The sequence below is a fragment of the Ciconia boyciana genome, chromosome 1 (assembly GCF_034638445.1).
Source record: "Ciconia boyciana chromosome 1, ASM3463844v1, whole genome shotgun sequence".
NCBI classification, from domain to species: Eukaryota; Metazoa; Chordata; class Aves; order Ciconiiformes; family Ciconiidae; genus Ciconia; species Ciconia boyciana.
The window spans coordinates 136,165,694-136,192,007 of NC_132934.1; the positions used below are offsets into that span (position 1 = coordinate 136,165,694).

General features: G+C 37.5%; 1 protein-coding gene across 1 annotated transcript in view; it reads right to left on the bottom strand.

Moving 5' to 3' along the window:
* Window positions 1-26,314, bottom strand: part of MOSPD2 (motile sperm domain containing 2) — a 41,738-nt gene that overhangs the window by 14,030 nt on the left and 1,394 nt on the right. Inside the window, exons 3-8 of the mRNA XM_072849409.1 lie at window positions 18,110-18,265; window positions 17,265-17,351; window positions 11,984-12,138; window positions 7,533-7,593; window positions 6,260-6,298; window positions 4,521-4,645 (exon numbers count right to left, since the gene is read on the bottom strand). Of these exons, the coding sequence (XP_072705510.1) occupies window positions 4,521-4,645; window positions 6,260-6,298; window positions 7,533-7,593; window positions 11,984-12,138; window positions 17,265-17,351; window positions 18,110-18,265 (623 nt within the window). The remainder of the gene's footprint in view (window positions 1-4,520; window positions 4,646-6,259; window positions 6,299-7,532; window positions 7,594-11,983; window positions 12,139-17,264; window positions 17,352-18,109; window positions 18,266-26,314) is intronic.

Genomic DNA, 26,314 nt, shown 5'->3' on the forward strand with positions numbered 1-26,314 from the left:
CGGCTTTGTTTTATAGCAGATGTAGAGACTTTACTATGTTTCACAATTGTCGTAGAGATATCTTAATCATGGTAGTGATATTTTCTAAGATTAAATGTACACAGTGGCCATGAAAACATATGCAAAATGCCTAGTGATGTCCTAACTTCAGGCCACTGACCTATAAAAGGTCCTTCCAAGAAAACAAGCTATGGGCCATCAATTCAGATACCCAGGTGAAGAGCACAGCATTGTAATACACATTGTTCAATACTGGCACCAGTGAAGGGAATCTTGGATTTAACAAGGAAGAATTGCCCATCTCTGACAATGGAAAACCGGGCAAATACACAAACTAAAACCCTACTGTACATACATGTCTTGCATCAATGTGTACACTGTATGTACAATCTTGCACAAAGTGTTACTGAAGAAGCAAATCTCCCTGGCCAGCCAGAAACATGTATGCCTTAAGAACTGGCCTGTTCCACCATTAATATCAACAGCTGGAACTGATAGAATGTGGGATACAACAGATTGGGAATCCAGGAAAACATTGACTTGATATACATTTATTAATAAACAAAAACGATTAGCAAGTGGCTTTTGAGCACCTAGCCCTAATTTGCCAGACTGCTTATCATTAGCTTGCTCCTAAATCTGTTTTGGGCAATTCCAACAAGTTCTCCAAGACAAACCCACTATAAAGAGAGGGACATCTGTGCAGTGTGGACAAGAACCACTCAAAGCCAGGTACATGGTACGCAACCCCTCTTGACTAGCAGTATGGTAACAGCCACAGCCAACAGATACTGATGAGGACTTGAATGAAACTTACGTTAAGTTTATATTCCAAAGTCCTGCAAAATCCAAGCTTCTGTTTCCATAATTAGTTTTAATACTTTTGATACTTCTGGAGACACCTTTGTCCACTAGTTGTCTAAAACCAAGAAAGTTATTTTCCTCCTTTCACAGCTGGTTGACAGAAAATCATTGATTGAAGGATTTTCACGCTGAGGAAAGCCTCAGATTCATCCTTTGAGTGACCCTGAGCCACAGTAAAAAAAAACAAAACATACTTACAGATAACTTGACTGAGATATTGAAGCTTGAAGGCTTCCGATGGAGATGCAGAACAACTCCCTTGATTAAGCAAAGTAATTACTGACTCCAAGTTCAACATTATTAATTCTATTTCCAAAATTGAGTTATTTGTTAATTCCAAAACTAGTCTCTAACACTCTTCTTGGGTACCTAGATTCCACTGCACTTACGTTCTCTGTATCTCTCCAAAGTAACTAGCCAAATGGCCTGTTCCACTAGTTGTTTACATCTGGCAAGACCTGGCTCTTTCAGGATGGATCTTAATAGGGGACACAGCAGAAAGAGGATGACAGTCTACTTAAAGGCTGAACAGATATGCTGTGCTCTTCAGCTGCGTTATGCTAGTTGCAAATATGATGATCTGTTCCTAAATGTGTGGAAATCAAAGACGACAGAAAGATAATTGGAAGGAGGCACAAAAAAACCCAAACACCTGAGTGGAGAGTGAAAGGGAGTTAATTTGTGCAAGTCAGATACTGCCTCAAAAAAACCCAGGTCTGACAACACTAATACTGGTGAACATACTCTATCTTCAGAGACTCTAGTTGCCTCAAGAGGAGCCAAAGTTAACCACATCAAGAAACGTTAAGTTCTGAGAAAAGGTCAGTAAGTTGCCTGTCGTCTGGCTGAAAAACTCCTTGCTGTCAAAGAGATGCAAAATCCTGCTTTACTGTATGCACTGAAGAAATCTTTGGAAGGAGGATCCAGAGCACAATTTTGGAGTCTGAGTATTTGCTAACAACACTTCCAGATGCTGACAGTTCTGAGGTTAAAAGTTCAAAACACCCATGAAGTGGCTAAATACCAAAGAGACTCAGTAGTTAGACAAAATATCTGCTGGTTCAAAATACAGGACTTTTAATATGCAGAGATATAGCTTTTTTTCTGAAATTGTCAAAACCCTTGGAGCCTTTGTCAAGCAAGTTTACTCCTATTGTACTGATTTATTTCTGTCACTGCAACTTACTACCACAGACAAATGGTTTCGATAAGCTGCCTCCATGATTCTGGAATTTGTTAATGCTCTTAGAAGACAGGAAACACGGAGCCAACTTGGTCAATAATCACTAACTGGCAACGAGACCTCGCAGGACCATGGCAGGATAAAGGATAACCCTAAGATTGTGTGCTCAACTGAACACTTAAGGAGGATATTTAGCAAAGCTACAAGCTTCTTTCTTTCGACATAATTAGCTATCAGGTAAGATGGTCTAAAAAGCAGACAGGAGATACTCAGGTCTAAGAAGGAGAAAAAGAACTTTCCCCTTTATTGCAACAAAAGGACAGCGCTGTGGGAGCTAGGCCCAGAACCACTGCTACACCACATTCAAATCCTTACTGAAGCCACTTCAGACATCAGCCCTTCCCTCAATGCCCACTCCTAAAGTTCAGCAATTTAGCTTCCTCTACCATGAGAAAGTTCTTATATGAGACTGGGGAGTTTGGGCAGCAATTTTCCATGCAGAAAGAGGATATAATCTTTTCTTCAAGGGTCTTGTGCAAAAGCACTTTTTAAAGGTTGCTACTTTCAGTCAAATAAAAAACAAGGTACCTCAGTCTTTGTTCCCAGAATAAGTTTCATATGTTCTGGCTACCAGAACTCTACCTTGAGTTTATATACAAAGGAACATGACCTCTCTTACTGTTGCTGAAGCAGAGTCTTCCTTTTCTCCATATTGTTACTGCCATAACTCCGAAAACACTTCAGGGAAAAAAAATGGGCAAGAACAAGTAAAAATAACTCCTCTACAGTGGGCTTATTCCATTACCATAAATGATCTACAAAAATTTTTAAAGGAAAAACATCCTCTTTCTGCAAATTCTATTACAAAGATTATGCAAACTGATTTACTAGCTTTGTGAAAAATGTAAACTTTTGTACAAGATGCTTGTGCTGTTTTGCTATTTAGATTGCACTAGAATAGGATCCAGGTTCTGTCAAAGTGATACCAGATTGTAGCATACTCTTTGGAGCTCTAATATACTCTTAAAAAAGAATCTTCTACAGCCATGTCTTAAAATGCAGACCTAGAGACAACAAAGGAAAAATAATTGCAATATGATTGTCTTTACTGAATCATAGCTTTGGAGTAGGATGAAAAAATCTTAAGAGGGCCATGAAACCTATCTTCTGTTCACAGAACTTGTTTCATAAACCAACACATAATCTCTAATTCACCAGGTGGGGGAAGAAAAAGAGAGAAAAAGTACAAGGAAGAATGAACTTAAAATGGAATATTTTTTTTTAAAGATCTGAAAAACTAAGTGGTTTCCAATGACTTGAAAGTGGATGAATGATTCAGAAAAAATATTTCTGTACTTAAGACTGCCAGATATCAAATTCTCATGAAGTTAACACATTTTATATCACAGAATCACAGAATCGTATAGGTTGGAAAAGACCTTTAAGATCATCGAGTCCAAACGTAAACCTAACACTACCAAGTCCACCACTAAACCATGTCCCTAGAGTACCTCATCCAAACATCTTTTAAATACCTCCAGGGACGGTGACTCAACCACTTCCCTGGGCAGCCTGTTCCAATGCGTGACCACCCTTTCAGTGAAGTAAAATTTCCTAATATCCAGTCTAAGCCTCCCCTGGCGCAACTTGAGGCCATTTCCTCTCGTCCTATCACTAGTTACCTGGGAGAAGAGACCAACACCCACCTGGCTACAACCTCCTTTTAGGGAGTTGTAGAGAGCGATAAGGTCTCCCCTCAGCCTCCTTTTCTCCAGGCTAAACAACCCCAGTTCCCTCAGCTGCTCCTCAGAAGACTTGTTCTCCAGACCCTTCACCAGCTTCGTTGCCCTTCTCTGGACACGCTCCAGCACCTCCATGTCTCTCTTGTAGTGAGGGGCCCAAAACTGAACACAGAATTCGAGGTGCAGCCTCACCAGTGCCGAGCACAGGGGCACGATCACTTCCCTACTCCTGCTGGCCACACGATTCCTGATAGAAGCCAGGATGCTGTTGGCCTTCTTGGCCACCTGGGCACACTGCCAGCTCATATTCAGCCGGCTGTCCACCAACACCCCCAGGTCCTTTCCCACCGGGCAGCTTTCCAGCCACTCTTCCCCAAGCCTGTAGCGTTGCATGGGGTTGTTGTGACCCAAGTGCAGGAACCAGCACTTAGCCTTGTTGAACCTCATACAATTGGCCTTGGCCCATCGATCCAGCCTGGCCAGGTCCCTCTGCAGAGCCTTCCTACCCTCAAGCAGATCAACACTCCTGCACAACTTGGTGTCGTCTGCAAACTTACTGAGGGTGCACTCAATCCCTTCGTCCAGATCATTGATAAAGATATTAAACAGGACTGGCCCCGACACAGAGCCCTGGGGGACACCACTTGTGACCGGCGTGTCTCAACCTATCAGAAATTTTTAGGCGTGTCTCAATGTATCAGAAAAGGACCATGAAATGTTAATATACTCACAGTTCCACCCATGTGAGGTGGCAGATACTCTCCACTGATGTATTCCTGTACATCATTCTTGTTCGTGAACTTTAACATGCTTATTGCATCTGGGCCAAGCCAACCCTTCACAATTTTAAAAGCAGCTTCAAAAAAAAAGCAAAAGGTATACATAAGTTGTCAGGAAGGGGTTTTTTTGCAGTGTGTTCCATAAGGTCTACCAATACAAGTGAGCTACATCCCATAAGATATGGCAGGACCTGCTCTGAAAGTATCTATTATAATGGGGATAAACAGTGCAAGAAAAAGGATATTATTTACAGAGAAAGTATTTTATGGACATACACTTTTCTATAGATGAATGCAGATAGACCACAGACTTTCATGGAAAGAGTATCTTCGATTTAACAAATGACAACTTTGTTGTCTTAGAATTTAACCCAGGAAGTACTGAGGGGGTAAATGCAACTGTATTTTCAAATCTGAGGGAGTGAGGTTGGGAAAGATACATATACGCTCTTCCTAGTTGAAATGTTTTGCTGCTTTAAAGGACACTTATTTAGATCTACAGAGTACTTTCAAACACCATAGTTATTTCAGTGATGGGAAAACATGAATATACAGAAAAATATAAAGCCAGCATAAAACTATGTATTCATATGGTAAAAATACAGGAATAACATGTTTATCTTGTACATTATAATTAGAGATAATTATTGAAATATGCACATCAAAACCTATGTAACAATTACCAGTGTCAGGCATCTATCTTAAATTGCATATTCTAGTTTTTGGCTGGTTATTAAGTGTCCCATCATTTGCTGATGATAGTATTCCTAAATCATTGTCCTGGTTTCAGCTGAGATGGAGTTAATTTTCTTTATAGCGGCTGGTATGGCATTTGTGCTGAAAACATGTTTTGGATTTGTGCTGAAAACAATGTTGATAATACAGAGATGTTTTAGTTGTTGCTGCACTAGTCAAGGACTTTTCAGCTTCCCATGCTCTGCCAGGTGCACAAGAAGCGGGGAGGGGGGACAGCCAGGATAGTTGATCCCAACTGACCAAAGGGCTATTCCATACCATATGACGTCATGCTCAGTATATAAAGCTGGGGAAGAAGAAGGAAGGGGGGGATGTTCGGAGTGATGGCGTTTGTCTTCCCAAGTAACGATTACGCGTGATGGAGCCCTGCTTTCCTGGAGATGGCTGAACACCTGTCTGCCCATGGGAAGGAGTGAATTAATTCCTTGTTTTTCTTTGCTTGCGTGCGCAGCTTTTGCTTTACCTATTAAACTCATTAAACTTATTTATCTCAACCCATGAGTTTTCTCACTTTTACTCTTCTGATTCTCTCCCCCATCCCCCCGGGGTGGAGTGAGCGAGCAGCTGTGTGGTGCTTAGTTGCCGGCTGGGGCTAAACCACGACAATCATGAACAGATCCAACTTTGAAAGGACTACAGTTGGAAACATTCAAGGAATAGACTATTTATCAAGGTCTCCCAAGCTTTAAAGATAACAGGATTAATACACACTCTATTTAAAGTATGATCCAAAATACGATGCTAGAAGGAAAAACAAAAAGTATGGAAGCTACAAATTGACAGATTTAAAGATGCATGTTTAACAAATTCCACCATTCAGCTGTAGCTACACAGAGCAGAAAAATGCTTCCTATTTATGCTACTAATTTTAAAGAGTTATCATGATCTTAAAAAAAAAAAAACAACCAACAACAGAAAACCAAACAACAACTCACCATTCATTATCCATGGCATTTCAAAGATCACTATCTTTGCTGAAAAGACAAAAAGGAAATAATCTGAATACCAAGTGTTATGTATTTGTCTGTTTAAGAGGAAGCACAGCAATAATGTCCATGTAAAAAGTGAATACTCATTTTTAGAAACCTCCATGTTCACTTCCTTGTAGAAGCAATTTTGTATAATTGTTTTTAACATGTATAAACCTATTTTATTACTATATAAAGACATTAGCAGTTTGCTTGGAAAAGAGTTAATAAAATTCTAAGTTATAGTCTGTTTATATACTTCTATGGGATACTACTTTTCTGACATTCGGTTACTAATAAGTAATCACCCCAAATAACGCGGAGAAAGGCAAGATCTCAACCTGACCTAGAAAAGCAACTATTGAATGGAAAAGAAAGTTTAACAAGTATATTCAGCACCTCTTCTTCCCAAAGAAGCAAATAGCAAGAGTCTTTGTAAATCTACATTTTTTCCAAGCTTTATTTGTTTTAGCAGAGAACTCTGGAAAGTTAGTACTTTGACTCAGAATTGTCCCAAATTTTTTCTCTTGAATGTCAAAAAACCAAAAACATGATGTTGCACTTGCCTTTAAGTTTGATATTTGATCAAAGTCTTGAACTTTGATCAGCAAGCTGAAATCTTATATTCAGAATTTAAGCAGTTGCTGTTCAGAATTTCAGTATTCACAAACACGTTTTCACCTAAAATTTACAACTCCTGTAAGATGAGCAGGCAAAAACTATTCAGCATTTGCCTACCCATAAAAAAAAAAGCAGGAAAGTATGCAGGTTTTTCCAAGTGTGCAAACAAACATGCCTTAATCTGTTCAGAGTAAACCATTGCTCCCTAAAATTTTCTATAGCCATTCATTCTTTGTCCCCTGAAGACTCCTAAAGGATACAAACTGTGATGCAAGTTTGCAAAGGTTCTACCCAAGTAACAAGGAGCAAAAGAAAAAACAGGCCAATTCAGTTCTACCTGATGCGTATAACAATTTTTAACATCTAAAAACATGTCTTAGATTCTTATTTCATGAAAAGCCAGTTGATTTTTGATGAATGTAAAGTTTCTTTACAATACAAAGCTGTGCTGACTTATGAGCACAAAAGTATTCTGAATGTCTAACGTCCCTGTGTTCCATGTAGTTACCACATAAAGCACATGCAAAAAGACTTAAAGTCTCTCCCATCATCTGCAACATTATGAAATGCTCTTATTACACGAGTCTACACTGCTTAAGATGTAATATACAATACTTACTGAGGAAGTTTGGGTAATAATCTGTAAAACAGTTGACAATAAACCGAACAAAATCTAAGTCCTGAAATAAAGCACAGAGTAAACGCCATGTAAATCAAAACATTAAAAATACAGGCTTAGTTAAGCTAAGGCATTTATTGAATAGCATAAGATACTTATATTGTAATCATCTATATTCAAATTTTACACATACTGTGTCATCCAAACTCAATGCAATGCTTTTCACTTCATGAAACTGCTGTAGGACTGTGGTCAAACTTTGCTTTACGATGTAAGAAAGAAGTCAACAGACCTATTATCGATGCAATAAGTTAGGTATCTAAACTACTGCAGAGTATCAACAGGATTTAAGCTGTACAGGAAAGATAAAGGAAAAATAAACCTTTATCACTAGAGAAGCTTGACAGATTATCTTAAAGCCTTACAAGGGAAAGCACTAAACATACTAACTGATAAATGTACTAACTACAAAGCAAGACTGTAGAATGGGACACTGATGGACAGCACTTGCTGAGATTGTGTCTCTGGGAGTCTCAAAGACACTGGAAAGAAGTTGGTTCAGGATATGCTCCACAAAATCCAAATCAAGTTGCTTTTTCACATCAAGGAAATTATTACAATCCTTTAATTCTTGTTATATAAAGCCATGGCTCCAGCATTATCTTTAGGAATATGGATATACAGCTCTCAAGGCACAGGTAAGAGCACCAATTCTGCCTTGCAAAACTTAATTACACCATATTTACTTGTTAAAATATTTTCTCAAAAGCTTGTGACCTTGTACTGCACAGCTGCAAGGTCCTAATGCAACATTAACCATCTTGCCTGGAAAAGGTAGAAATAAAGCTTTTTTTTTTGCTTATATTTAAATGCATTCCTGCCATACCAACAAAAAAGAAAGAACAAGATACAAGTTTTAGCCATTCCTGTAACAATAACAGGACAGCATGGCATTTTGTAAGAAAAATTTCAATATTCTACAGAAATAAGATTATTTTTTTTACCCATAGACAATATATGAGATTTTTAGATTAAATCTATATATATGTAATGATAGGCAAGATCTCCATCTTGCAATCTAAACCAGCTTCGATTCTGCTCCTGAAAGTGGGTGCTAAAAATGTATTTTTCTCTACTGAACTCAGCTGAAGAGAATGACAGACAAATCTGTAGATTTTCATCTATCTACATTAAAATTATTCAAATGTCATCTCCCCTTGCCCCTCCAAAAAAAAAAAAAAAAAAAATCCTGATTTTAGGTTGTCTAAGTTGAGGATCAGTAAAAATGTAGGAGGTGATATTGTTCTAATCTTCTAAACAAGCTTCTACAAAGCAAATCCTAAAGATGCCTGTAGTAAACTATGGGTATGCATTTATGCTTTCTTTATAAAGATACTAATAGATAGAAAACCAGACCTAAAGGGAGATACTACAACATACATTCACTCCTAAACCTACATAAGTTTAAAAAATGCATTTTCATTTCCAAATTTCAGAAGAGGATCTCAACCAATAGATAAGCTGCAGCTTCCTTCTATGCCATTAACCAGATCAAGTTCTACTGGTAGTAGTAGTGTATCATTCAGACTGTATTAATAGCAACTGTAGATAAAGCTGTACACAAGCCGATGCCCAGACTCATACCTAAAATGGATCACAAAAAAACCCCCCAACAGATCTGGTGAATTTAAAGATTCACTGTAAAGATGACAACATAAAACAAAGATTGCACCTGGTGCACTTAGTTCTAAGTAAATCTAGTGATGCAGATATTAACAAGAACTTCTGCTCTATAACTTCTGCTCTATAACTAAGAGATTTTAATAAGACATACCTAAATCCAACTAAGGAACAACCTTAAGAGCAAAATGTGTATTAAAAAACTTCTAGAAAATATACAAAAAGTCCAGATGACAGCACACAACTGGTCAGTGTACTGATGAGTGTTGAAAAGGGAGAAGAAAGTATTGGGATCAAAAATTCCATCTCAAAGCAAGAGAAGTGAAAGAGAACGACAAAAATAAAACCCACAGCATGCAGCTGACAATTCTGTCTTCAACTGCAATATATTTACAAATAACTCCACAAGGAGCAGTTTGTCATTTTGGTCCTCATAGAAGTGCTGACACATACGACACATGAATACCAACAGACATCAGCAAAAGATCCCTACCTCAAGTTTACTGAAGTAAATACTTAAACAAGTGAACCAAATGTATTTCTTCGTATGTTTTGTAGGTTTAAATCCATCATTTCAGAAAAACTGTTCACGATGAATATGCACTAAGGCAATTGTTTGCCTCCTGAGATAGATAATAGCATTGCTGCATTGCAATGGAAAAATACCATACTGAGCTGAATCTCTAGCTCAGTTAGACTAGAAGAAACCCCACTCATGCTACAGTGTTGATGCTACTACGCTAAAAACTCAGTATAGTTTAGCATCCTTCAAACAAATGCAGGTGTATGGATGCCAAGTTACAACAGGTTCAGATTGCGTGCAAGAATCACTGAAGCAAAAGCAAATATGGAGTGTCCTCGAACACTATGAAATTCCAGATGACATGTAAAAACAGATACTTTGGTGCTTTGTGAAAGCTTTAGTAAAAATGAAAAGATACTCAGCTACTGGTTTTCTAAAGTAAGAAAATTCCATGGGAAGGAGTTTGGGGGAAACTTTAACATTTCACTGCAATGTGTTCAGGATCAGTTTATGAAATATTACGGCCAAAGAGACAATAAATAAAGCTTTTGAAAATCCAAAATCCCACAAATCACGTTCTTTAAATCTTCCACTTTTCCATATAGGCACAGGACTTAACAGTTAAGACCATCAATTCAGGAACAGTTCTTAAATACATTTAAGTTTCATGTAACATACATGATCAATTTGCTAAATTCCAATGAGCATCTAAACTTAAACATTCTCTGAAGTCTACTTCAGGCAGGGAATTGCCCAATCCTATGTATAGCTACAATAAACCTCTAAGTAATTCCCAAAGTAGACTACTGACTTAACATATGACTAATTGATATGGAATTCATTTTTTTCATACTTATTTCCAAATACCTAGAACATGGAATTTCAAGTACTTAATTCTGAAATGTTTTTAAAATTGATGAAACTTTGAATTTTGTAAATTATTGTACAAATGGGAAATAGTTTTCTAGAATAGTTTCCAAAACTAGTATAATTCCTCTCAGCTTCTTTAATGATTCAGTTCTACAATTATGTCCAAGGCAAAGGTGAAATCCTGCTCTTAAAATCATTAGAATGTTCTTTTCCAATTGCAACCTTTTGAATAATCATCACTCTTACAGAAGTGACTAAGCTACACTACTCCTCCTTCATTTTGTAGCCCTAAAGAACATCTAGAAATGCATAAGAACTTTTGCCAAGAGAGGTGTTTCCTGTGCTGAATGAAAAGTTGGAATCTCTCGTTTACTTAAGGTCAAGCTTGGATGAAGCAGTCTTCAGTAAAGCTGACAGGTTGGACAAGGAATTGAAAAAGGGGGTGAAGATATTATTCCTGAAGAAGTATAAACCTGAGTCTGATAGGCTTCTGAATTGTAGGCTTGTCTATCACATCTGTTCAAATTCAGACACCCTCATTTTTTCTGTATCTGTACACAGCAACAAGCATGCAGATTTCTTCACTATATTAGTCTCATCATTGTAATAACATGTTTTGTTAGTAAGAGAAAAGACAGACTTAGGCTATATTTGGTTAAGATGAACATTGAAAGCAATGCCTACTTGATGAACTACTCTCTTGCATCCAGCTAACTTCTCTTCACAACAAAATTCAGTGGGTGGAGAGAGATGCATGCAGGGACTTAAGAAATGAACACAATTTAAATATACAGGGACAGCATACATAGCATGGAAGATGGTGAGGCAGGACCAGGATCAGAATTGTCAACTAAAGATGCTGACTTGTCAGAACAGATCAAAGATCTCAGCCACTGCATCTAAGGGTTTTAATGCTTCACCATTACCCCATTTTTCTATCCTTCACTCTTGACTGCCTGATTCGTCCAAAAAAGATGATGACAATGAAAATGGAGCTGTTGAAGAAATGGCAGCAACTGTACTCACAATAAAAGATGGCTCAGCCTATTGCCTTTTGGATGCTTAAGAACTAAGTTCTACTATTGTCATCCATGATGACTGACAAACCAAGCTGGTAAGCAACTACTATATATAGTCACTTTGGCTCAGTCACCAAACTAAAAGCAAGTTTTCAGTGTGCTGCACAAGACTTAAAGTTTAATATGTAACAAAAGATTCTGGAAACGGCTCATGTCACGGGAAGAAGCCCTACATACCACTGATGGGAGCAATTGTTAAGTTATTTAGGTGTCAAGGACTGCACAGGGACTCCCCTTTTCTGGGGACATAGGTTAAATAATTCAGGAAGCAAACAGAAAAACACAATAAAAATACTTACTATGTGACTAATTCCAGTTTCAGCCATGTCAAATACCACTGTTAAGGGCTTTCCATGATCTCTCTTGGCATAATGTTCTAACCAAAAAGCTACCAGTTTCTTTTTCTCAAGTTGCTGTTTCGGATCTCTTGTATGATGTTTCACTCTGAACCAAACTTGTCAGAAGAAAGAAAAACACACACAAAAATTGAAACAACAGATCCAAATTAACAGAATACATTATGCAAATACCTATACAGGACGCACTGAAATTTATTAACACCTCTGAGTTTGCATTCTACATTTCTACTGATTTTGTGGCCACTGAACAGCCAGAAAAACAACTCCATACCTTTCCATACACCCCCATTTCCTTGCTCACATTTTTATACCGGAACTTTTTAAAAATTGAAAATACAAAGAATTTCAGCACAGAAGAAACAGCTGAGTGGAAAAATACATTTCATGTATTTAAAGACTACTTGTTATCTAGGTTATAATTTCATAATTTCAAATTAAATCATGCAGCCCTTAGATACGGTATTACATTCCGCATATATTCTAAGTATTGTTGTGGTTGTGAAATTTATGTTTCTTTTTCTATTTAGGTTTTCTACAGCATTGTAGGTGATGTGTTTTGAAAAACTAATTATACACACACTATGAATTATATAAAAAGCAACAAAATAAAATAAAAATTTTTTATTTCTTCTTCCTCCTTTCTAAAATAAAAAAAATTTCTTTCTTTTTTTCTTCTTCCTTTCTAAAATAACATGAAAAAATTCAGAGGATGAGCAACATTATATAAATGAAAGCCCAGGAGTAAGAAATGAGTCACACAGAGACACATTTTTCCATGAAAAGTAGCGTATTTCAAGGTAACAGACTTTACAAAAATGTCTGAAACCAAAGTACTGATTATAAAATGAAGTGATAAAAGAAATATTGTGGGCAGCAATGTGAAGAGCAGCCTTCATTTTTGGTACCTCTACAAGACCAAAATTAGACAAGCCCTGAAAATAATTGTAGATATACTCCAATACTTTTCTCCCCGAAAATTGGAAAGTCTTACTCAAAAACAGATTTCTTCAAGTCTTTTACTTCCAATGGCAAATAAAAAATATTTTATGGCTTGTGTAAAGAAACTAACTTTTTTTTTTTTAAATATAGCATATTAACTAGATGCTGTAAGTTCAGAATTTTAAAAAGATACCCCTATTCAAACACAGGACTCTTGTGAACGTAACCAGTAATTCTTGAAGAACTTCTTTATACTTTAAAATGTCTATTTTACATAACAGAATGAGAATGGAGCATGTGGCCCAAGAAACATGTTTCTCAAATGTTTACTAACCAAGAACTCTTAGCTACGATACAATCTGAATTTGCATAGCAAGTCAGATATTCTGACCCAATTAACATTCACAGAAGAAACACTTCAGGTATGGAAAATTGAGACATTAGTTATATTTCAGTGACAATAAAATCAGAAATCATTATTTACCCAACTTACACATTCTTGTCATGAAACAATCACGGAGTTTTCTCAGTCCAAGCACTGATGCAAGAAAGTCATGTTTTTTCTACTTCTTGCCCCCTCCCCACCCCCCCATCTCACCAAACTGAACTACCCAGTATACTCATGCTCAGCTTTCTAAATACTATAAAAAGGTATCACCACCACCTATCTTTGAATACTTACCTTGGAGGCTAAAAGAAAATCATGAAGCATAACAAAGCAGCAATTTTTCATACAGCACTGATATTTGTGCTGGTTTTGGCTGGGATAGAGTTCACTTTCTTCGCAGTAGCTAGTATAGGGCTATATTTTGGATTTGTGCTGAAACCAGTGTCGATAACACAGGGATGTTTCAGTTACGGCTGAGCAGTATTACACAGAGTCAAGGCCTCTTCTGCTCCTCACCCCACTCCACCAGCAAGTAGGCTGCAGGTGCACAAGAAGCTGGGAGGGGACACAGCCGGGACAGCTGACCCCAGCTGACCAAAGGGCTATTCCATACCATATGATGTCATGCTCAGCATATACAGCTGGGGGAAGAAGGAAGAAGGGGGTGCTTTTGAAATTACTTGTGTTTCGTCTTGCCAAGTAACTGTTTTGCATGATGGAGCCCTGCTTTCCTGGGGATGGCTGAACACCTGCCTGCTCATGGGAAGGAGTGAATGAATTCCTTGTTTTACTTTGCTTGCATGCACAATTTCTGCTTTACCTATGAAACTATTTTTATCTCAGCCCACAAATTCTCACTTTTACTCTTCCAATTCTCTCCCCTATGCCACCAGGAGGGAGTAAGCGAGCAGCTGTGTGGTGCTCAGTTGCTGACTGGGGTTAAACAACGACAGTCCTTTTTGGTGCCCAACATGCGTCTCAAAGGGTTTGAGATAACAGATTTGATCGGAATGTGCTAGATGGAATTTATAGCTGTTACTGCTGTTTAGCTATTAATCGGCAGGCTTCTGTGCTTGCCATGGGGCTTGCTTGCCTTACTGTATATTAGAGTCTAGGGCTCATTACCAGCTGTTTTTTGCTTTTGCTGCTTGCTATACTGCTGTACTGCTTATCATCTGCCTCTGCTGTGCCTGGGAACATTTTGATAACAGCAACGGCCATGCGCCTGGGCTGGCAGGTGGCCAGGGCATCACTACTGTTTCTGTGCTGCCATACTGGACAGGCTGGAATTCCAGTGTGAACTCGAGTCAAAGGGACTGTGCCTGTGGATGAGTCCACACAGGAACAGGACAGCCCAAAGCATCTGTGGCTGTGGATAAGCCCATGCCAGAGCAGGTACATATCAAAGTGTCCATGGCCATCGTTATGTCTGTGCCACAGCAGGTACACCTCTACCTCTGAAGCTATTGTGGCCCAAAGATAAGTCCACACTGGAGAAGGTACACCTCAAAGCATCTGTAGCCATGGAGAAGCCCATGCTGCAGCAGATACACCTTGAAGCATCAGTGGCTGTGCATGAGGTCATGCTGGAGTACCTCAAAGCATATGGCCATGGATAAGCCCATGACAGAGCAGGTACACCCCTGAAGGGATTGCAGCCATGGGTAAGGCCACGTTGGAGCAGGTTTATTTCTGAAGGGACTGTGGCTGTCAGTAAGGCCACGCTGGAGCAGGTACGTCTCTGAAGGCATTGTGGCCCATGGAGAAGGCCATGCTGGAACAGGCGCACCTCAAAGAGGCTGTGGATAAGTCTATGACACAGCAGGTATACCCCTGGAGAGACTGTGGCTGACAGATAAGGCTCCACTTGGACCAGGATAAGTCCAAGCTGGAGCCGGAGCAAGGGGAGGAGTTCATTGCAATGTGAAACCCTGTAACCCGGCCCAAAGGGACCAGGGGTGGAGACTGTAAGAGATATACCTTTAAATTGTTGTAACCCATGATTTGAGTTGCAGGTTATAGGAATTACTATAACAGGACAAGCCTTACAAGAAGCAGAAGTGCAGCAGTGACCTGACCTGAGCTGGCTTTGGTGCCCAATAACTCCACTCAACACACCACTTCTCCTGTCCTGAGTGACCACCATAACAGATGGAGTCCAAAGTCATGGACTAAATTAACTCAATGGACATTTTGTGGACATTTATGGACATTTTACAGACATTCCACAGGGGCAGTCCATAGACTAAAGCAAATGATATCTGAATTATATCAAAGGATGGGAAGGGGGGTATATGAGAATGTATTGGATAGTGTGGGACCTGAGCATGACATAAATGGTATGGTATGGTATAAGGGATGGACAATGTGCTGGTTTTGGCTGGGATAGAGTTCACTTTCTTCAGAGTAGGTACTATAGGGCTATGTTTTGGATTTGTGCTGAAACATGTGTTAATAACACAGGGATGTTTTAGTTACTTCTGAGCAGTGCTTACACAGAGTCAAGGCCTCTTCTGCCCCTCACACCACCCCACCAGCGACTAGGCTGCAGGTGCATGAGGAGTTGGAAGGGGACACAGCTAGGACAGCTGACCTCAACTGACCAAAGGGATATTCCATACCATATGATGTCACACTCAGCATATACAGCTGGGGGAAGAAGGAAAGGGGGGGATGTTCAGAGTGATGGCATTTATCTTCCCAAGTAACTGTTACATGTGATGGAGCCCTGTTTCCTGGAGATGGCTGAACAGCTGCCTGCCCATGGGAAGGAGTGAATGAATTCCTTGTTTTGCTTTGCTTGTGTGCCTGGCTTTTGCTTTCCCTATTAAACTGTCTTTATCTCAGCCCACAAGTTCTCACTTTTACCCTTCCGATTCTCTCCTCCATCCCACCAGGGGGGAGTGGAGCAAGTGGCTGCATGGGGCTCAATTGCCCGCTGGGGTTAAACCACAACAGTATCTTATCATTGTAAGAAGGACAGTTTGACAAAACACAGCCATAGGATAAAAGCTGTATTTTTCTCATCACTTTTTTTAAAACTAGTATATTGGTGTTTAAAACAGTCATTTCTGTAAAATATTGGATTGTTAGTGTATTTCTGGAAGTACAAGCTAGCCCTCATAGATCAAGCAAAAGCAGAATTTCAGATTTAAATTTTTTGTTTTTTTCAAGGTTCAAGATCACTGCTTGGAAAGCCTCATGACTGATTTGTTTAAAAACCCTCTTTTGCCTCAGACGATTTAAGCTTAATTAAATATGTGAGATGTTACAACAGATTCATGTATAGAAAATAATATTGACCATCCATTATACACTATTAAAACAAACTCAGGAGCATTTCAGGCAATATTTACTGTTTCCCTACAAATCTTACTCTTTAATTGCTAGAAGTTAATCACACAACTTGAGAGTTCATTCTCCCAACAATTCTCAGCTGTCCACACTGTTACTGAACATTCCAATGACATAAGAAAAAAAATTAGGAAAACAAGAAAACCATTGCAGACCTCCTGTGAACCACTGCAAGTATGCAAGAATGTGGGCTGCTAGAAAAGCAATGACAATGCACTGTAATAATGAACATTTATACTAGTCATATACTCACCACAGGAGATACAGAAACAATGCACTTCAACAGGAAAGTTTAAAACTGCACTATAATTAGGATAAAAGTTTATGCTTTTTGAAAACTGCTGATAAGGTTTCCTCATTCCACTTCTGTGATCCAAAGAGATACTCAAGGTTACCAACTTTATCATTTTTAGTAAAACCAGTTGCCAATATGTATCTACTTCTATTTTTATAACATTTATTTTTCAAAATAGATGCTAAAATGCTGGAAACAAAAAATAATGATTAATGACTGAAAAGATTATATTCTGTGTAACTTACATAATTTATAGCCTTCTTTATCATATCCATGCAGAAAGAGAGAACCATTTTCAAATAACCATTTTGGAAGAACAGATTCTGTCAAGTCTGCAAAGCCAAATGAAAGATTATTTCAGTAATCACATTAATAATCACATTGTAACTTAACAGAAATCACTAAAAATACAGAAGTCTAGCAGCAAAATACAAAAATATCTTTATAAACCACTTTCCAAGGCCTTTACTAAACTAATGCAAATATTGAGCTCATTTGAAATCTTTACTATCTTCTTCCTCTCATGCTGTAGAATAGGATCTATTTAGGAAGAAATAAGAATTAAAAAATTGATGTAAGAAAAAAAATGCTGCAAATGTTTAATTTTGCTCATATCTGCAGCCCCTCTTGCTCTATCCTTTAATTCAGATTGTGAAGTCCTGTAGATAAAGCTCATCTTCAAAACATTCTCACACAACAAAAAACAGATCTATTCTACCTAGGGTGTCAGACCAGTGCTACTATGATAAGCCCTGGTTTTTGTGGGTTGTTTGCCCTTTTTTTTTTTTTTAAGGACTCCATTCTAGCAAATGCACAAAGACAAAACAAGAGATAGCTTCCTGCCTTCCTCTTAAACAACCTTTCAATAGGCATATGGAACCACAACAAAACAGTGAGACAGTACTGGTCAACATAAAAGCAATAGTTCTATTTTTTTTTCTTTTTTTAACTGAGTAGAGAAGTTCTTGCTCACCTCTGTGGTACTTACAAGAGCTTTAAAAGGTGTTTAATGAAACTACATATAGAATTCAGTTGTACTTCAATAGGAAAGCAACATACACCGTCAAAATAATTATATAACATAGCTTACCATTAACTGTATATTCTTTCCTCCACTGAAAGCTTTCATCAATCATCTTTAGTGTATCATCCACAACATCGTGACGCCAAATCAGATAATTTTCAACCCATTTATCATCTTGCTGAAGTCTTTCCACATCTCTAGAATCGTATTTATCTGATTTATCTAGCAAATAAATCAATTATTGTAAGAATATAGCATTTGCTATGAAAACATGGAAGGGAGATTTGTCAAGTTTCAGTATAAGCATCTACTAGGTACACAGGATTTCTTTCACTGTCTCAAAACTTAAGCAGACAAAGCATAGCATGAGAAATTGATTAAAAACATCTATCTACTGTGATGATATTTAGGAACACTACAAGATTACTCTCACTGGAAAAATATTTTCTATGATTCCTTTTCAAAGAAAAAACATCAGAAAACAAGAAGGTGTGTGTAAGTAGGGCAGGTGTAATTTTTCTAAAACCAGGTTTCTATAATTAACATAAATTAGTATATAGTCTAAGAATCTGTGTACTGATGAATGTATATATTAATCATCACTAGTTCAAGCTTGAGTTCAGACTTACAGGCATCAGCATGTCAGACCACGAAATGTCAGAACAGATGTTAAAATGACTATTTTTTTGACCACACACTATACATCATTGCATTAAACAAAAGATTGCACATTCTACATTTGTTATAAATTGTTACTTTACTGAACACGAACTACATGCAACTTTAGAGCAGCACAAAACCCCCAAACTCTTCTTATATCAGGTTAGCAACAGGATAACAGGTTACCATGCTTTAGGAAGTACTTCAGATGAAACACAAGTTGCTGTTGCTGCTTACTTTTTTTTAATTATTTTTTTTAAACAGGAAGGTTTGTAAAATACAAATGCCTAAGTGGATCTATTTTTATGGTAGCACATTTTATTGTGCTTAAACAAAGGCTCAAGTTTTTAGATCAATGCTCCTCTTTGTCTGAAAAATCTGCACAATTGGAATGCAAATCAAGTAAGAGCCCATGATAGAAACAGGCTTCTGAAAGCAAGACACTGATACATATCTTTTTGCTAACTACTAAAAAACCATAAGTTCTTAAACTATTCACTTAAACTTATTTGTGATTAGCATAAAAAAATTTAAGAGTGGATGTTAATAAAATAGATGTTAATTTTCACATACTGAAAAGACTTCCTCTGTCAGCAGCAATAAACTCAAAAGAACTACTTTCAGGGCCATGATAATTAAAGTAACTATTTAGAACTGTGACTGGATGGTTTAGAGATGCGTATTTCAATCAGACATCTTAACTCTGGGGAAGACGTTAAGAAAAAGACACCATTAAATTCTGCTAATATTTTTAGTTTTACTGGCCTACGTGCAAAGGTATGACCTATTTTACTTGTCTTTCAATTTATACTGTTTCCTGTCACAAATTAGTCAATATAATTATAAGAATATACCCATTTTAAATGCACCCATCTACTAAGAGTTATTTTAATTGCACTCTCCCAATGCATCTCTTCACATCCAACTGCTTCTCATATACATTATCTACTCTGTTCCTTCTTCATTAGGTTTCAAATTTCTCCTTCTCTTGATCCCATCCCACTACCTTACCTTGTTCCTTAGGCAAGCCTACAGACAAATCCCACTTTCCTTAATCTTAGTCACCTACTTGCTCCTCTGCCCAAAAGCCTCCAGTCCACTAAAAAACCCCTCACTCTTTCAGTTCCTTTTCTCATCATTCCCACACTTGCACCAGAGAGCTTATTCACTATATTCTAACTAAGCCCAGTAAAGTGAACACTCAGCACAAGACTGAAATGCTGTTTAACTTCTCTGTGACTATAGGTCAACCATAGAGGGAACAAGTTGCAAAGATTTTGGGTATTAAATTTTATAAAGTCTCAACTGCTCATTTGAAATTTAATTATTCCCCCAGTGATTTATGATTTGGACAGTTTTGCCTGAGAAACACTAACAATACCTAGTTTCAAGTTAGAATCACAAAAAACTAACATTGGAGAGGATTTCTCCAGATCACCTCAGCCCTAACTGCTGCTCATGGCAAGGCTAGCTTCCAAGGTCAAACAGGTCACTACTAAGTAGCTTTTTCAGTCAAGTTTTGAAAACTCAAAAGGGTAGGATTCCACAGCCTCTTCTTTGTGTAACATGCAGTCCAACCCAAATCCCCTTCAGAGATACTGTTACATACAGTAACTAAGATGGCACATCCACAGTCAGCTAAAGTAAGAGAAGCACTGGCTTCTCTTCGCCATGGTATGTCAGCTATTCTATGCTATGGACTATTCAATACGGCATATTGGCTATTCAAGCCATTTATAGCTCCTCATAGCCACAGCAAATTAGGGCTTTGCAAGAGCAAAGATTTACTTTAACGTGAATATTACATGTCTCCAGTGCCTGAGCTACCTTACTTCAACTTGGTTTAATAATCTCTAACACACACTAGCTTCCAGCAGTCAATCAATCATCCAAGTATTTTTCTGAGATCAGTCCCATGTATATCTTATTTGTATAAGGGATTTGAGTACTCTGTAAAGAGAAAAACCACACACCACTAGGTAAAAACTAAGAGAATAACATTTCACACTGCTTTAAGGCTCTCCTTGCTCTCAGTATCTATTTGAGAGCAGAACTGTCAGAATGACAGAATAGTGCCATCTTGTATCAAACAATAATATAAAAATATTCACATATCATTATGTGGAACATGCATCAGAACACACATTTCTGGGCCACTAATAAGTTTTCTTAAACTCTGAACTTATATAATATTTAAAAAACAGAAATTTAACTTCATGACTATTTTAAGAAAATGAAAGTGCAAGAGGAATGGAGAAAACATTTTATCCAAACTTTCAACATCAAAATGAAAAGCTAGCTGGATTCAGATAGGGACAGTTGAAAAGAGTTAAAATATTTGTCCTCTCTTCAGCAACAAAGTTCTCAACAAAATGACACATGTAATCTGAATTTACATATACACTACACCACACACTAAAACAGGAACTACTCAAATTCTGCCTTGCAGAATGCTGGTATTTCAATCAAGTAAGCTTAACAAGACTGGTAGAATAACAGGAGTACTGATTACTGTTTTAACCTTATCCGAGTTATCCAATTCTTGCTTCAAAATAAATAAAATTTAGAATGAGATTGTAAACTCAAAAGAAAGGTGTTTTATCTCACATGTATAAAGCAGAGTGATATGAAATTGCTGGAGTCCTTCCAATAAGCCAGTCATTGAAAGTATGTCAATTCAGAGGAGGAATTCCTCTTCAAATTTGTGCATTTCCCACAATTCTATAGACATCTGGAAACTTGTTTTCAAACTATGCTGTGAAATAATCTCAATGTTTCTAATTTTAAATCACTCATGGAACACTTGACTGCAGTTACTGGATTATTAGAAGTTTCTGGAATCAAAACAGAATTAGTTGAAAGAAAAATAGACCTTTGGGATTTTCAACACATAATTTAAACACATCCTGCACAAATTAGAGGTCAAAAGGAAACAGAAGTTGAGGGGCACCCAAACGGAAATTCAGGTGAAACTATAAACTGAAGTATCTTATCTCAGACAATCTCCAAGCCTAGCCACTTGTAAACTAGGATACTTGTAAACATACACTGATGCTTTTCTCACCAGAAAATTAAGCTCCTGTTTCTTCACACCTGCAGAACTGCCACTAAGATGCTGAGACACTAAGTTTAGTCACCCTCTACTCAGAGAGAGGGACATCTCTAAGTCCATAACAAACACAATTTCATAAGGTATTTGGAACACCCCCGCTTGCCCCAAAAGTAACACAAGGAACAGCATTCACAGCTACTTCTGTTCAGAAAGAGCTAGTAAGAGCCACATACGTAGTAGCAGTGCCAGACTTCTGTGAAACATTTCATGGTTAAAGACAACGGTCCAGAAGCTTGGAAACCTGGTTCCTCCCTCAGCCCAAGAGATTCAAACCTTACTGTATCCCAGAATAGTTCCACAGCCAGTGGAAGAGGCAAAATTGGCATGCTGCATGACTTTTCTGTTGAACTGGGAAGCTGTGTAGAAACTAATCAAGACTCAAATCCAGAACAGCAAGAGAAAGCATAACCTGCTTAGCAAATCTGGTATTTACCAGAGAGCACTAAAACCAAATTCTAAATTATATATAAGGGAGTAGCAGTGACAACAGCAAGAAGAGGCCAAAATTAGCTCTCTTCATTCCCTCAGCTAAAAGGCCTCCAGGAAAATTTGAGTGAGCAAGAAGACTGACCAGGTCTCAGACAGAAGTTTTAAGGTTTCAAAGTTCATCATTTTATTTAACCTGATTTTACAAACAGCTACTTAAAGTTACTTTCATTTTCTCATTGAACTTTTGGGGTCAAGGGAGAAGACTGGGAAAAGACAGAAAACATTCTGTTTGAACAGCAGCTTCTTCCTATTACTCGCCTTCCTTTTTTCTTGCCTAAGTGAGGAGTTCTGTTCTTTCTATGACCACATTCTGCCCTATTAATAGTTGTCGTCTTCAAGCTGAGAAAGTTACAGTGGAACTCTGACTTAATTACCATCTTCCAACATAGAGGATCCTGTATAACACAAGACAACAGCTCTGAAAAGAACTCCAGAATCATGCAAAACTAAATGAACACAAATTTCACTGCAACACTTCCACTGGAAGAATTAATGAAATTCTTTGATGCACAAATTGTAAAATCCCTTCTCTTCACTTTTTTTGTGCCATCTACATTACCAGGAGACCAATGCTGCACTGCTCTGTTTTCTTCTGGCATTCATGCTTTAGGAAAAATTATAGAAATTTGAGAATATTCAACAGGAATATAGAAGACAGACTACAGGACTGGAAAACAGGCAGCACAGCTAAGTCCAACACTAAAATAATCCAAAGAAGTTCAGAATTCACAGCCTGCAAGAATGACTCCTCCCTTTAGGAAGAACTTACCTAGAAAAGAAATGTTACAGAACAATTCATACACAAAGCTAAGTAGGGATAGCAACTACATACCTTTTAATAGAGGAAAAAACACCCACTTCATTGTACAAAAAAATTGGAAAAAGCAACTTAGCAAAGTATGTCAAGTGTTCCATTACACAACGCCTCTCAGTTTAACTACTGCCTTAAGCTATTTCAGCCAAGAAGTCTTTGATCTGAAACAGTCATAATTATTCCTCTGACCTTGGCTAGAAAAAGGAAACCCATTTTAACAGGCTGTTGATGCCTAACATGTTAAGCTAAGTACTATAGCCATGCAGGTATGTGCCTTTAGTTCTTAAATGAGGAAATCGGCAAGACTGAAAACATTTTAAGAAGGTCAGTAGCTTCTTAAGAAGGCCAGTCAATTTAAGAAGGCCAGTAGCAAGGATGAAAAAAAAACCTATTTCCACCCAATAAGGAGTTATTTTCAACAAAATCAAGTGGCAATAAACAAATAAAATATCTGTCTCCACAAGATGTGATAAATCTAAACTTTTTGCAGAACTGAATGCTCCCAGTGACAACAAAAACTACTTTCAATAGAAAGCTCAAACATCAATATCACATCACTTTCTATAAAAGTATGGTTTTTATCCTATCCATATGTTTCCTATCTTATCCTTCCAGGATTTCTGAGCCTGAAAGACAAGAATCAGGGAAAATAGATGTTTCAGAGCATAAACAGACCTAAGCAGGTATTCAAAACAATACCTTAAGAGTTTTCTACAATAGTCATATCACTATTTTTTTGAGGATGCCCCATATGTCTAAAATTTTATTTGCAATTGGCCAATATGATTAACAAAACACGTTTTGCTACTGGGTTAAGGAAAGTCATGATGAAATTTCATCTTTTAAATTGGAGTGGGAAACCTCTCTTGCAAAATCTTTTTCTGAAAATTAAGCTTTGCCTAAAGGAGAAAGGAAAAGGATGCAAATTGGGTGGGTCAGGGAATCCAGGCAATCAGAAATGGTAAATATGCAAAAGGAAGTGTGGAAAAGACTTGCTGAATGGAAAATCTACCATTATTTGATTACAAATAATTTCTACTGTAACTTTAAAATGAAAAGTAATAACCCAGAAATAAAAAGATAATTTTGGAAATCCTCTAAGGAATAAAAACGCACTGAAGAAAAAGACAAGGCTGTTTGCTAGAAACCATTGTTAGTACCAGTCAGTACTGGAAAATAATCTTTTGTTTTCATTGTTCCTGTCACCACCCAAATCGCTTACATCACCAACTCTCACAAAGAATCCAAACAGACAAAACAGAAATTAGGCCCCAAACTGCAAAGATTAAGTGCTGTCCGCCTATCGCATCAGACAGCATTTGTTAGTCTATTGGACTAACAGTAACTTTTAAAAGGCGTATTTCCAATACTGAAATGCAAGGAGTTTAATTACTAGGGATATACATTCCCCACAAGAACTGAAGTTGTGATCAAATACATCAAATACAGCTAGAAAATTTACTGAAAAGAAAGACACCACCACAAGATCTCACATAACATTAAACACTGCTTTGCAGATAAGATCTCACAGTGGCCAAGCGTTCCTTCTAGAAGCCCTCAATGGACACATTTGCTCAACAACTTCAGCAAGAAAGTTGTTTTGCAAACTTTGGGGAAATGAGCTAGTAAGGTTCTCTGACACTCTATTTTCCAAACTGTATGTGACTATTAAAACAATTATTTGATTTAGTCACATAGATTAAACAACTGTATAATTCAGAAAACCAATTTCTGGTGCTTTCAATCACTGAACAAAACTTTTCCCATCATACCTTGAAAACTGTCAAGACCATAGTATATTACTTGGTTGTAACTCATGTGAAATATTCCCCCATGTATTAGATGTCACAGCTAATATTAGATTTTTCTGAACCAGATATATATTAATATATTTGTGTACATTCTGCTTTAATCTAAAAATTGTATTCTGCCAATAGATAATTTTAACCAAAAATCAGGATTTCAAAGGCCATCTACTTTTTCATTGCACAACAAAAATAAACATTATTGCAAGACCATCACAGCATTTGTGAGCATTAACAATTCTTATTGCATGGGGGAAAACCATGTAACTGAGTTCCATAATATGGAAGAATCACTTAATACAAACACCAAGTTTCTAGAACAATCAGGAACACTGTTTTCCTCAGAAGGAAAATAAAAGAGTGGCAGCTACACCCCCCAGAAACAAAACTGCCTAAAAGTTTCACTCAAATTTTAACACTTGCAGCTCACCTCTAAATAGAATTAGGTTCATTCTGTAGAGACCCACACTTCTATGACCACACTAAACTTTCACAGAAAGTATCAGTTTCTCAATGTGCCTTGACAGTGCCCTTAGTTTTCAAAACAGACTAAAACTGCTGTATATGAAGCAATCATTTGTACCTTTACAACACAGAAAGTCACATGTTTGGGGGTGTCTTCATACATGCACCACCACACCCCTTTTCAACTAAAAGGAAGCATAAAAATACATTTTAGAACATATACAGTAACGGCTGAAGGACCACAATAAAACTAAACCCCTGTGTTTTACACACTTGCAGTGGGCATGACAACATTAATTTGCTTGTGGCATTCCTAAATTTGAGGGACACACTTAAGAATGTAAACTTAAAAAAATCCTAATCCTATTTTCTTGAAAGGGCTAAGAGCCCTAAACCATGACCCAAAAATGCGCTTACTGAGAAAATGTTTTCAAAATACTGCAAATAGGATTACAGCTTACCTTGCAACAGTATTATTTTAATGGCTGTAACAACCAGCCCAACAGAGGCTTCATTAGAACTAGAGAAACCTGTGGAATTCCAAGATTGTAAGGGATAGTTCAATTGAAAAAAGGTAATACTCCCTTTCAGCAGCAACTGTCCCAAAGCAGTTCTAGGCTTTCTGAAGTAATTTTTTATGAGTGTGACTCTGGGATAATAGAATACAAAGTAAGATGAATCACCTATTGCAGGAAAATATACACATTAACTGAAAACATTAACAGCCAAAATAATTTATAATTTAAGATGATACACCACTCTCCTGAGCCTGAGCTTTAAAGACTGCCAAAGACATCTTTATTCACATAGAAATATCAAATGGCAAAATAACTGCTCTCTTCAAGACATCCTAATAATTTTGTCATCTTGCCAGAAATACAGGTGATCTAACCGAGGCCAAAGTAATTTCCTTTACGGAAGTTAGG